Raw genomic sequence first — 13,389 nt, forward strand, 5'->3', positions numbered from 1 at the left:
AAGAGATACATGCCAATCCAAAGTTCAAAGTCAAGCCCGAGCACTATCTCTCACTGACCCATTATGCTTGGGACAAGAGTGCCTGTCAATCCAATGTCATGCAAGCATGGGTAAAGTCTGGTCTGATCGAATGGTCCCTACCCAACCAAGAGACAAGCGATTTGTGCCAAAGAAGCGTAAGAGGTCCTCCAAGGCCCTCGTTGCCCAGCAATCCAAGGACCTGGCCATCATTGATCCAGAGAAATTGACCAAGAAGCAAAGGACAGTAGTGCTGCGCGACAAGAAGTCCACTGGCAACCTGATCACATCCAAGGAAACAAGGTATGTTTACACATTCATTCATTCTTAATTCAAATAACTCTAACATATCGCCAGTGGACTTGTAAATGTGCAATACGATGTAACAATCAAGGCCACAGGCGCTGGTTCACAGCCGGCCATCACAATGATCCAGAACAACCTCCAGGTCAACAACAATACCATGAATATCCAAAACAGCCATGGAACCAACACAATCACTCACACTGAGTCTACAACCCAGTCATCATCAAGCCAAATGGTGACAGATAGACCCAACATCATGCGCAACATCAAGAACTTCTTTGGTTTGTAATAAACAACAACAATTATTACCCGTTTATGTCTATCTATCAGTCATTGTCCTATGAATTTGACCCATAAAGAAATTACCCCCCGAAATTCTTGTTACCTCAGGTGGGTGTGATCGAGGTCACACAAGAAAAAAACAAGTAAATCACCTGACCTTGCAAGAGATGGGCTGTTTCAAAAAATGAACAGATATTATCAACATTAAGATAGACTAATTCTATTTATATTAAATAACTTATACAGAGATAATAAATATTTACTTATACATATATATACATACATATAATAAAAGATGGAACAAGCAAGCAAATATGCCTATATAGGTGATGATGAATACGAGGAGATGGATATTGGTATGAATGAATGAATAAATCCTTGATTGGAATCCAATTATTGTTATATTGACCTTACCTCTTATATATAATTATAGATAATGATATTCATCAGCTGAATGAAGCTCCTGCAGCAGCACCAGCACCACCTGCCCCTCCTACCAGGTCTGGTCTACTCTCTTCAATCTTTGGAAGAGGTAGTTCCTCTTCAAAAGGTAGCTCAGTCTCCTCAGCTCCACCTGCTCCTCCAATGCCTCCAACATCAACATCAAACGTATCCAAAAAGATTGTATCTGTATGTATGACTTAGTCAATGTATCCCTTTGTCTGAAGAATGTTAACATTCTTACAAACCAATCCAATCTATTGCTCACCAACAGAGGAAACTAGTAAAGAAGGCCAACACCAATGTACTGAACATAAAGTATGTGCATATCTAGTCCACATGTACAAAGTAAATACTTAACTAACAAACACTAAATCAATCAATCATATAGTCTGGGAACACTGTCAAGTGATCCAACTGTTGCCACTGGTGATCCACTTTATTGTAAAGGATGCAAGGTTATCTACAGTAACATCAACAACTTCAAACAAGTAAAGACAAGTGATGGTAAGACTGTTCCAAACGTGCCAACTGCAGGTGGTGTATCTGGTGGCAAGTGGACATGCGAGTTCTGTGGAGAGATCACAACGTTCACCATGTCAGAGGAGGAGATACCAAAGTCAAACATGGTCGACTATATCATTGAGCCAGCACCAGTCAGCTCCAAGCCAACAAGTGGCGACGATTCAATGGTCATATTCTGTGTGGACATCAGTGGCAGTATGCAGTGCACTTCAGAGGTCCCCAAGGAGCTCAAGCTACGTGCTGGCAAGGGCGAGAAGAACACAAGCAGATACGTATCACGTCTTCAATGTGTGCAATACGGTATTGAGGAGCAGTTGCAGGCACTGGAGGAGGCTTCGCCAGGCAGACGTGTAGCCATCGTAGCATTCAATGGATCAGTTAACATTGTCGGCGATGGATCACAAAGCCCCATCGTTGTCACTGGAGACAAGTTGGACAACATGGATCAGCTGCTCGAGGCTGGCTCAAGCTACAAGATGAACTCGCCCATCTCAAAGACCAGACAGGCGCTGGTCAAGAAGGTGTTTGAGTTGGACGCCGAGGGCAGCACAGCACTGGGACCAGCCATCACCGTGTGTGTCGGAATGGCGTCCAAGGTGCCAGGCTCCAAGATCGTACTGGCAACAGATGGTCTAAGCAACATTGGTATTGGCTCGGTGGAGAACAGCACGGACAACACATTCTATGAGTCGATTGGTGCTATTGCCCAGAAAAATGGCACAACCATCTCTGTGCTGACCATCAAGGGCACAGACACCAAGCTCGAGCAGATCGGTCTTTTGTCCGAGCTGACCAGCGGCACCGTCGACATTGTCGATCCACTGAAGATGCAGGAGGAGTTCAAGTCGGTGCTCTCACTGCCCGTCCTGGCTACAAATGTCGCCATCCAAGTCAAGCTGCACAGAGGACTGTACATCTCAGACCCATCCAATCCATCAACTAATGAGAGCCATATCCACAAGGAGATTGGCAACGTCAACGAGGACACAGTTGTCTCATTCGAATATGGCATGATGCCAAACAAGAAGCTGGACCCTGCACTCAAGTCAATTCCATTCCAGCTGCAGATCAGCTATACGACAATGAGCGGAATGAAGTGTGTTCGTGTGATGACGATGACTCAGGAGACAACATCCAATCAGGAGCTGGCCGACGAGCACGCCAACATTGATGCACTGGGCGTCAACATGGTTCAGACGACATCAAAGATCGCATCAAAGGGCGATTACAATCAGTCGAGAGCAAAGAACATGCAGACAGCCAACCTGTTGAACCGTGTGGCCACCAAGAAGAAGCAAACACACAGTGCACCAAGCACAGTGGACCAAGACGCTGGTGTTTGGTTGAACCAGGCCCAGATGCTCGAAACACATCTGACCACCGCCATCCAGAAGGAGTCGGGAGGTGGCAGTGATGATGAAGAGGAAGAGCACCGTCCAGAGCGTTATGAGAGACGCAAGTTGAACAGAAGTGATGAGACTGCCAATGTATTGTTCAACATGAAGTCCATGAATGTCCGCAAGGCAAAGAAGTGATCGATCTCTTATGCCAGTCGACGTTTAGCAGCTTTAGCTTGTTAAAGTTATTTGTACAAATAAATGATCGATCTATCTCGTTGTATTAAGTTTATCTTATCGTAGGTAGTTTAGTAGTCACTTGCTCGAACAACCTCCACTTGACTCATTGGTATTGGTCTTGCTTGTGTCCTTCCATTGATCTCGAAACCTTCGTGTTGTTTAGTGGCCTGTGCTTGCTTGGCAGTGTAGAGGTCATCGATGTTTGATTCCATATCATGTAGATTAGGAGCAGACTTTCTCAAGTTATTCAATCTCTCCATAATCTCCCTACTAAACTCATCATCTTCCTCTGACGATTCCTTATTATCTAAAGAGTTACTATCTGCTATTTTCCAATCCTTTCTAGTTGCTCTTGTATTTGTATTATAATGTCTCATTGATACTATACATTGTATTGTATTGTACTGTAAGTGATTGGTTGGTGACTGAATAGTATTGTTGTATGTACATACATTTACATGACGTCATATATAAGTAAGATGACGAATATGATCCTGTCTTAATAAGGCTTCTATAGCCATTCATGGTAATTGTTATTGTTTTAAGCATTATTTGTTGTTGTAACTGTGTTGTGTGTTCGTCGTGTGAATGAATGAATGAATGAGTTGTTGTGATGAAAAGGGAGCTAAACACAACACAACAATCATCATTCATTCATTCACCACAACCTTTAAGTAGTAATAACAGTCTCTTATATACTTATACTATTAAACTCTAAACTTATAAGGATGGATACCAAACCAGTACCAAAGGAACAATGGAGTGATATGGAGAGAAAGACAAGAATAGAGTTGGCTGCTGCTTATAGAATGGTGGCTCACTATGGTTGGTCGGAACTTGTTTATAATCACTTAACCGCAAGAATACCTGGCACTGATTTCATTCTCTTGAATCCCTTTGGTCTTGGTTTCGAAGAGATAACAGCATCAAGTCTTGTCAAGGTAATATCAATCATTTCCATTCATTCCTTCATTCATTCGTTCACTCACAATCATCTCTAACTTCATCATCATTACGAAAGATTGATCTTCACTCTGGCAATATTGTTGATCCAGGTACAACTGAATATGGTATTAATGTAACTGGATATGTTATTCATGGTGCAATTCATAAGCATAGACATGATATCTATGCAACGATGCATATTCATCAGAGTGATACTGTTGCCGTGGCGTCAATGAAGGAGGGCCTGATCGAAGATCTGTGTCAGAACACTATGATCTGTGGTGAGATATCCTATCATGACTACGAGGGCATCTCTGTGAACGAAGAGGAAGAGGCAAGAATCCAGAAGGATCTTGGCAACACTTCAATGAACCTATTCCTAAGAAACCATGGAATTCTGACGTGTGGCACAACTGTTCAAGAGGCAATGTTCCGTCTGTTCCTTCTGGTAAAGGCTTGTGAGATCCAGGTTAGGACTCTGTCAGCAGTGGGTGGTGACATTAGTAAGTTGCAGAAGCCCGCCGCCGACACTCGTTATCAAGCCCGCAACGTCTCCTCTGGCTTCACCAAGGTTGGATTCGGAGTCAAAGAGTTTGATTACATGATTAGAGTAATCGATCGCATTGATCCATCCTACAAGGACTGAGAACTGTTTGTTTCAAACCAAGTTCTTGGAACCTCCAATGTACATGTGTATCTCAAATCTCCTATCAGATCACCTACTTCACGACCACCAACAAGACCATCAATCAATCAATCAATTGGAACCAAAATAACCCAAATCAATGTTGTTGATGGCACCCTCAAAGTATACATGTAATCAATTTAAATTATTGGCCGCAGTGATCATCATTAAATGTGGTTGGTGATCTTGGCATTGACAACAACCAAAAGATCTTGTTCTTTGCGCACCACAGAATAATAATTCAAAGGATATTTCCTGATTAATTTTAATTATTTTGGAATGTGGGTGGGATTGGTCCAACTCGAGGTGATTCGTCCAAGGACCCTTCTCCGATCACTTTTGATTCGTGACGCCAAGTATCACTTTTATCAATCAATCATACACACTTAAACACACAATCAAGAGTAACTCATAACAAGTAGTATAGAACAGGAAGGACTGATTGAGCACATATCAATGTCGTCGTCCAACATCAACCTACTCTCAAAGGATGAGAGAGAGTTAGAGGACTCTTCATATGTCTATAATCCAATACATGACAATCACATCATCAATAACAACAAGGACATTGGCGGAAGTAACAGTGGCAGTGGTAGCAGTAGTAACTACAACAACAATAACAACAATAATAATAACAATGGTGGTACAGGCGTCAACATTGCCACCAACAACAACAACACATCAAAACGTGTATCACTATTCCAAACTGTACCCGATCAGCCAATGACCTATGAGGACCTTGGCATCCCTGCAGGTACCAATGCGCTCGAGGCCAAACACATGATCCAGAATCACATGTTTGGTTTCCGTCCATTCAAGAGCAAGATCTCCAAGAAGAGGCTTGAGGATCGTTCGCCTGAAGTCCGTCGTCTCTACACCGAGAACCCAGTCATTGAACAAGGTGTAAACTCCATTGGCAACTATGTCTACACCATCTTCTTTGGAGTCATACTCTATCTCGTCTACGCTCTTGTTAGTATATTACTATTGTATGTATATGTATATCTTCAACGATGAGTCCATCATCCATTGGACGAGCCAATCCCTAACAACATCATACATCATACTACATACAGTATTACATATTTCGGTGTACCATATGCCAAGATCACTTGGACTTTGAAAGACTTTGTATTGTGGCCCTTTGGAAGATATCTTCAAAAGACTTTGTACTCTAGCCGTCTGAACAACGACAGTGAAAAGCAGCCACTCAAGGCCAAGCCATCACACTCCCCACCTCCCTCCATATCATTGAAGATTGGCGCCGTCCTCTTCTACATCATTGCTGCACCAATCATCATCATCTTTGAAGGCTTTGCCATGATGATGTCTTGGTTCGTTGTTGTTATGATACCAACCTCCAAAGTATGTCGATCCATCGATCATTCATTCACTCAATCCATTCATACTAACAAACCTACCTACCTCATTCATAGATGCACTTGAGAATATTGAAGAACCTCTTAAGTGATCCACTTAGCTTGAGGGTGGAACAACACATCCCACGCACAGACTGCATCATCCTTGCCTATCCAGTCGAAGCCATCAACTTCCAATACTACAAGTTCAGTATCAATGGAATGAATGTCTGTTTGGTCAGTAAGTACATCATCATTCATTCAATCAATCAATGATCAATGTGTATCTAACAATCAATCAATGAAACATGTCTAGACCTTCTTCCATTCGTTGTTCTGTCACTTATCTTTGGATTCTTCTTGGAGCATCACATTCATCCACTGGTAATCTTCCTTTGCTGTGTACTGTCTACAGTCCCTCTGTCCTATTACAACTGCAAGGCCATTGCCACACTGTCTGCGCAAACCAGTTTTGCAGTTGGTGCACTTATCAATGCAAGCTTTGGATCAATCATCGAGCTCATTCTCTACGTGGTGTCACTCAGCAATGGACAGGTGGAGGTTGCGCGCTCAGCCGTCACTGGCTCATTGCTTGGCGCCATGCTTCTCGTGCCCGGCTTGGCAATGGTCGTTGGAGGCATCAAGCACAAGGAGCAGCGATTCAATCACACAGTGATGGGTGTCAACACTGTTTTGCTGATGGTGGCCATTGTCGGCATCTTTGCGCCAACCATCCTCTACAAGACCTACGGCAACTATCAACTAAACTGCAGCCAGTGCTCAGACATCGTTGGCAACGTCACGTGTAGTGTGTGCGAGTACGTCCAGAACGACATCCAGGACGATCCCGTATGGACCCAGAAGGCACGTGCTGTCCAATATGCCGTGTCCGCTGTGCTGCCCATCGCCTACTTCATCGGACTGCTGTTCACATTGAAGACCCACACTCATATCTTGCACGTCGACGAGAAGAAGGGCGAGGCTGGCGGCAGTTCGCACGGCCACTCACACGGTGGCGACGCAGAGTCTGAAGGCGAGTCCGAATGGTCTAGATCACAGTGCATCGTCATTCTCTGTGTATGCACAACAATGTTTGCGTTGATCAGTGAGAAGCTTGTGGACACGATCGATCCTGTCGTCACGACATTCCATCTTACACCCGAGTTCCTCGGCATCACCATTCTTGGCATTGTTCCCACCGCTGCCGAGTATCTCAATGCCGTTCAGTTTGCCCTGCACAACAACATGCCTCTCGCGCTTGAGATTGGTGCCTGTGGATCAGTCCAAATCACTCTCTTCCAAATTCCAGTCCTTGTATTCATATCGGCAATCATGAGCCAATTGTAAGTGTCGCATCCCTCCTCCCTTCCTCCCGCCAAGTGCACGGATTCCTCAACTGACATTCATTCCTCTCATCAATATATACTTATAGTACTGGACATGGATCATTCAATCTAATATTCCCCATCATTGACTTCTATGCAGTGTTCCTTGGAGCAGTGATTATGAACCTGGTGTTCGCCAATGGAAAGACAAACTATTTCATTGGATCGACACTTTGTATTGTATATCTAATCATTGTCTTTGTATTCTTCTTTACTCCATCATAAAACTCTCAGCAGTAGTGTTGTCTGGCTGACTACACTTCTGTTGCTGGCTGTTAGGCATAAGCCGGCATCTTCATATATGTTACTTCAAACATTCACAAGAGGTGATTGGAGGTTGTTATTATTACTTCATACATCGTCCAATATAATATTTGATAGAGTTGATCATAGTTGAGGATAATGAGGCAACATGAAGACTGATGCTATCCTTCCTTTAAAATTGAATCTGGTTTCTTTTCAATGACAAAAGCGACAATAAGTAGTTGGTTGATCAAAAGACATCTTCCATTGATGTGATGTTCCCATAGGATGCTCTATTCTTATATGGGTAGTTAGTGGGAAGCAACAAAGGCGATGACGTCATTGTTCAGACTGAATGGAAGTGTCGTGTTGAATGATTCCAAAGTCTCCAAGTCAACTCGCTCATAGTAGAGTCCTGCACCATATCCAAGCATGATGACATAACCATTCACGTCATAAGTGAATGGAGGGCAGCTGTCAAGGTCTGGGAACGCTAGGAGAGAACTCACATAGACCTCTGTGATGGTCAACTGTTCAAGATCAGCTTTAAGAATCGAGTAGGCATAATCATTGTTGCGAGCTGCTCCAAAGTAAGGTGTGTTGTTATAGGTGAACATTGCCCAAACTCCATCCTGGAAGCCATTCAGATAACTGACTGGGATGTCAAAGAACTCCACTGTCCTCTCAGATGGTGAGAACTTCATGATTCGATTCATCGACATGTTGGATCTGAACTGTGCCATTCCAAACAGGCATCCATCATCTGTCAGTCCTTGACCCATGATGAACTCAGTGGCAAATGATGGCAACCAGAATGTGTTCCTGAGTGAGTGGCGATTGAGTGAGATTGGTTAGATTGATGAATGATCATGTGGATGGGCTCACGTACGTCATGTTTCGTTTGTAATCATATTGATAGATGATTGGATTGTTCTCGAGCATGAAGAAGTAACCCAGTGCTGGAAGATAGGCCACATTGCCAACTGGTTCATAGAATAGTTCCCACGGTGTAGGTCGGGTACACTTCGGCAGTGGATGGAAGCAGTGTTGCCGAGTTGGTCTGAACGTCAGTGATTGAACGAGTGAGAGGGTGGAAGGTTAGTCAATGAGCTTAGATAGAGTTGAGAATATAATATACATGCACTTGGGTCATAACCATAGAGATCTCCAAGGGTTGTGAGGAAGCAGGCCTCATCTTGTTGGTTGATGAACATTGAAGTGAGGTTGTTGCATGTGTTGAAAGTGTCGTTGTTGATGTAATTATGGTGAATCACTTTGCCGGTACTGACATTGTATGAGACGAATTGGTTGTCGCAAGTGAGTATGCTCAAGAATGTCGGAACGGGTCTGGATGATCGTTGAGAAGCACTTGAGGCCTGGTCGTGACTTGGTTCAATTGTGAATGCCTGATCGATATCGAGATCGTCAGATGACAGTTGAGTCGTGCAGATTGTTCCTGTCATGTTCATGCCAGTGGATTGGAGAGTGATAAACATGATCTCGGCGACGCCATCAGCTGGGACATCAAAGACAACGTCATAATAATGAACCTCTGTTTCAAAGGCCGTGCCAACGATTGAATAGAATGAGTTGAGCATCGAGTAGCCAAACATCACAGTCCATTGGTTGATGCCATAGGGAACGGGAACGTTGACGAAAGACAGCGAGGCGGCCTTGATCGTGTAAGGTGCTGTGAGATTGGTCACGCTGATCACTTGGATGGTATTCAATGGAAAGGTGGGTGTGTCGATGGAGAAGCACTCTGTGACACCGTCCTCCTGTTGATGTGCTTGAACCTGTCCATAATCGTGTTGTTGCACCAAAGGTCCAACAAAAATGACAACGATCAAAGCAAAGCTGAACCTCTGTTGCAATGTTGTTGATGATGATAAGTACATTCGCGATGATGTATTAATACAAATAATAGGAATAACGTTGATGATGAATGATACATTATGGTCCAAGTAATATATTTGATCAGAGTTGAAGATAATGAGGCAACTTGAAGTCGGCTTGCTTTAATTTTGTAAGTCCTAAGAAACCTACAATGACAAATCCAGGAAACCTTGGAAGACAAATGCGACAATGGTGCCCTTTCCAGTGGTTGACCAACTTGATGTATTGAAGGAGATTCAATCGAGTGACATCCTGTCGCTTTGCTCGAACGAACCAGTCAAGCCAAGCTAATATATGTGCGTCGAACAAGTTGATTGGAATCTATATGGATACGATGTTATGTCCGAAGTCCTCAATCAATCAGTCAGTCAGTCAGTCGTTCAATCAATCAAATATTCAATTGACATGTTTGCATACTTGTATACCCAATAAGGTTTGCCGATGGTTGGATGGGTGGACACTCCGCACGTCACATGTCATTCATGGCCCACAGGTGTATTGCGATAATAATTACCTCTTCCTCTGTCAACTTCTCTTTCCACTCCACGGACTTGTGTGAAGGTGACAATCAGGTCATTAAATTACAAGTGTTCCCATCAAAACTACTTCCCTTTTGAAGTGTTTTGCCCAGGAATGCACCAATCTATGGGTTAATAAAAATCAAAAAGTAATAAATGTCGACAAAAAGTGAGTGTCACAAACTTTCTTGATTCACACACAAAGAACCCACAATCTCACTAACCCCAGAACAACCCACACAGTAGTCATCTCACATTCCCACGCTCACTCACACATACAAATAATTCTATCTCTTCCGCGTGTGTGTGTCCTAACTCAACTGCTCACCAACTCACTCATTAACTCTCACACCACTCATTCAATTCAATTCTCTCTCTGTCATCCAACAACTATTAATTATTCACTTCACTCACTTCACTCACTTCACTCACCTCCACTATTCCACATCATCTTATGTTCGTTGTTGTTGGTAGTTGTTGTTGAGTTATCAATAACAAACGTTCATTTCATGTTGTTTACCTACTACTACAAGTGAAGCATCACCAGGCAACACTGAAGAAGTAGAGAATAATAAGTTTAAGAAGAAGAAAGAAGAAGAAAGAAGAATCGTGTCAGACAAGACCGAGATAGTTAGATAGATAAATAGACAAAAGAAATAGTTACATAGATAGATAGAATGTTCACAACATCCAAATTCACACAAGACCAACACCAACACCAACACCAGCATCAGTCGTGTTCGTCAGGTGCTCAATCAACACCAACGGCCTTGATGTATCAGGTACAGAAGCAGCCACAGTTGGACAAACAACCACAGATTGTACCATCGTTGGAAATACAGCAACCTCAGTTGGACAGACAGCAACAGCAGTACGTGTTGCAGGCGAAGCAGAAGCAACAGAGAATGCAACAGGCACAGTTGAAGTCACTCGCTCAGTTGAGCAGCAGTCAGCCCCCACTTCACCATCATCATGGTCAATCCAATCAGCAGCAGCAACAACTACAAAGATCTTTGCCAAGTGCTGCAGCGGCCGTAGCCGCTGAGAAGAAGAAGAATATATTCGATATATACAAGAGTAGCAAGCAGAAGATTATGATATCATTCTATAATATTTATCGAAACTGTTTGTGTCAATCATCATCATCATCATCATCGTCATCTCAGTCACGACATCACCCTCTCCTGACACCAATCAATCAATCAATCAACTACTACCTCTAGATCCCTCAAGTCCACCCTCTTTCACAAGCTCACCTCTATGGATGATGGGTCAATGTTACAGCTCCCCAAGCCCTGTGCCTCCTTTGCAATCTCGCACTCCTCAGCCACACATTAGTAACACTGATCATCAGCAGCAGCAACAACAACAACAGCAACAGCTACCAGCCTGGCTAAGTACATTCTTCCAACCATCCAACAATAATCAGGCACAGCACAACCAGCAACAGCAGCAGCAGCAGCAACAACAACATCAGTACAAGTGTAATAATAGCAACAACAACAACAATAATAACAACAGTCATCAACTCACAACTACTTTTACATCAAAGGATGATGTTGATCGATTTGTCGCCGACTTTAAGTCGATACTATGGATAAGTTATCGAAAGGACTTCCTACCCTTTGCCAACACGACCATCACCACCGACATTGGCTGGGGTTGCATGGTCCGTACCGGTCAGATGCTGCTGGCTAGGGCATTGCTCAAGTACTTTTACAAGAATGGTATGATCATTCATTCAATCAATCGATCAAAGTATACTTACTAACGCTTGCTAAAGAGAGGATACCTGATGTGGACAAGAATCGACAACATACCAACTATAGGAGAGTCATGACGTGGTTCTATGACAGCCCTTCGAAGGAGTCGCAATACTCTATTCATCAAATTGTAAATAAGAACAAACTCATCATAAAGTACCACAACAGCAAGCTGAAAGACTTTGACATCGAGTCCGACGACGACTGGAAGAACATCGAGGAATGGTTCTCGCCCACAAAGATTGCCATCGTCCTCAGACATCTGGTCAAGTCACACAGCGCCATCAAGCGAGACGTAACAATGTACGTGCCATCTGATGGCGTGGTGTACAAGGATCACGTTCGAAAGCTATGCACTGCCACCGCCAGCCACAGCAACAACAATTCATATGTCGATACGAGCAGTGTGATCAGTAGCTCATTCATTACGAGTGCTGGCGACTGGAGTGGCATCAGTGGCGCAGACTCTGAGTTTGCCATGGACACTGGCAGCCAGCACCTATCGTCACAGGCCATCCCTCATCCGGTCTTGGCCAGCACGATCGCCAGTCCCTCATCGATCAAGTCGAACAGCAGCAGTCTGAGCGGCGACGAGTCATCGCACATTGGCAATCATGGCAACCCGGCGCCCTTTAAGGACCCGCTGACGTGCCCCGACGAATTTGAGCCACCACGCTGGAAGTCCATCATCATACTCATCCCCATCAAGCTGGGCGTCGAGAAGCTCAATGAAGTCTACTTCCAAGAGATCAAGGCAATGCTAGAGATACCTCAGAGCATTGGAATCATTGGTGGCAAGCCCAAACAATCATTCTATTTCGTTGGTCATCAAGACGACAGTCTATTCTACCTCGATCCTCACTTTGTTCATGACACTGTCAATCCCAATGACATTACCTTTGCTGATGTATGTGTATCATATCCTTAAAGTCCTATCCCAATCCAGCCAGCCATCTAACCAATCAATCAATCAATCATTACAGACCTATCACTGTTGTATACCTCAGAAGATGTCGATATCTCAGTTAGATCCATCGATGGCCATTGGATTCTTTTGTCGAACAGAAGCTGACTTTGAAGATTTCTGCAAGAGGATACGCGATGTCGAGAAGAGTGGCTTCCCGATCGTGTCGATCGGTGACACCAGTCCAGACTACCAGGTGGAGAGCGATGATGTCGATCTCAACGACTTTGAGGAGGAGTTGGAGCACTCGTTCATCAACAACCTTCACGACCAAATGTCAGAGTTTGTCGGCGGTGGCAGCAGCAATGTAGTCAGTGGTGGTGCCAACAACAACAGCAACAGCAACAGCAGTAGTAACAATACGACAGATGATGAAGATGGCATAGATGGATTCACAGTTGTCAACTGATTTCGATCACGCAGTAAACTACTACACTCACCTCAAGAAGGGACTTTGTTTAGTTAACCATGTCCTGCCTAATA

General features: G+C 43.8%; 6 protein-coding genes across 6 annotated transcripts; 5 read left to right on the forward strand and 1 right to left on the reverse strand.

The window, feature by feature from the left end:
- Positions 1-130: 130 nt before the first annotated feature.
- On the forward strand, positions 131-613 carry SAMD00019534_066840 (hypothetical protein; the record flags this gene model as incomplete). Its single annotated transcript, XM_012897796.1, has 2 exons — positions 131-321; positions 376-613. 2 exons carry the CDS (start codon positions 131-133, stop codon positions 611-613), a joined length of 429 nt encoding a protein of 142 aa, XP_012753250.1.
- Positions 614-901: 288 nt separating this feature from the next.
- On the forward strand, positions 902-3,107 carry SAMD00019534_066850 (hypothetical protein; the record flags this gene model as incomplete). The annotated part of the gene is made up of 4 exons (XM_012897797.1): positions 902-962; positions 1,040-1,236; positions 1,322-1,365; positions 1,439-3,107. The coding sequence occupies 4 exons, from the start codon at positions 902-904 to the stop codon at positions 3,105-3,107; spliced, it is 1,971 nt and encodes a 656-aa protein (XP_012753251.1).
- Positions 3,108-3,877: 770 nt separating this feature from the next.
- SAMD00019534_066860 (hypothetical protein) lies at positions 3,878-4,740 on the forward strand (the record flags this gene model as incomplete). The annotated part of the gene is made up of 3 exons (XM_012897798.1): positions 3,878-4,090; positions 4,171-4,227; positions 4,303-4,740. The coding sequence occupies 3 exons, from the start codon at positions 3,878-3,880 to the stop codon at positions 4,738-4,740; spliced, it is 708 nt and encodes a 235-aa protein (XP_012753252.1).
- A 495-nt stretch (positions 4,741-5,235) lies between these two features.
- SAMD00019534_066870 (hypothetical protein) lies at positions 5,236-7,747 on the forward strand (the record flags this gene model as incomplete). The annotated part of the gene is made up of 5 exons (XM_012897799.1): positions 5,236-5,768; positions 5,856-6,144; positions 6,216-6,378; positions 6,454-7,480; positions 7,570-7,747. 5 exons carry the CDS (start codon positions 5,236-5,238, stop codon positions 7,745-7,747), a joined length of 2,190 nt encoding a protein of 729 aa, XP_012753253.1.
- A 329-nt stretch (positions 7,748-8,076) lies between these two features.
- Positions 8,077-9,663, reverse strand: SAMD00019534_066880 (hypothetical protein; the record flags this gene model as incomplete). The annotated part of the gene is made up of 3 exons (XM_012897800.1): positions 8,077-8,587; positions 8,655-8,748; positions 8,904-9,663. The coding sequence occupies 3 exons, from the start codon at positions 9,661-9,663 to the stop codon at positions 8,077-8,079; spliced, it is 1,365 nt and encodes a 454-aa protein (XP_012753254.1).
- Positions 9,664-10,952: 1,289 nt separating this feature from the next.
- Positions 10,953-13,315, forward strand: SAMD00019534_066890 (hypothetical protein; the record flags this gene model as incomplete). The annotated part of the gene is made up of 4 exons (XM_012897801.1): positions 10,953-11,304; positions 11,403-11,906; positions 11,963-12,849; positions 12,926-13,315. The coding sequence occupies 4 exons, from the start codon at positions 10,953-10,955 to the stop codon at positions 13,313-13,315; spliced, it is 2,133 nt and encodes a 710-aa protein (XP_012753255.1).
- Positions 13,316-13,389: the final 74 nt, after the last annotated feature.

This window comes from Acytostelium subglobosum (assembly GCF_000787575.1).
Source record: "Acytostelium subglobosum LB1 DNA, scaffold: scaffold13, whole genome shotgun sequence".
NCBI classification, from domain to species: domain Eukaryota; phylum Evosea; class Eumycetozoa; order Acytosteliales; family Acytosteliaceae; genus Acytostelium; species Acytostelium subglobosum.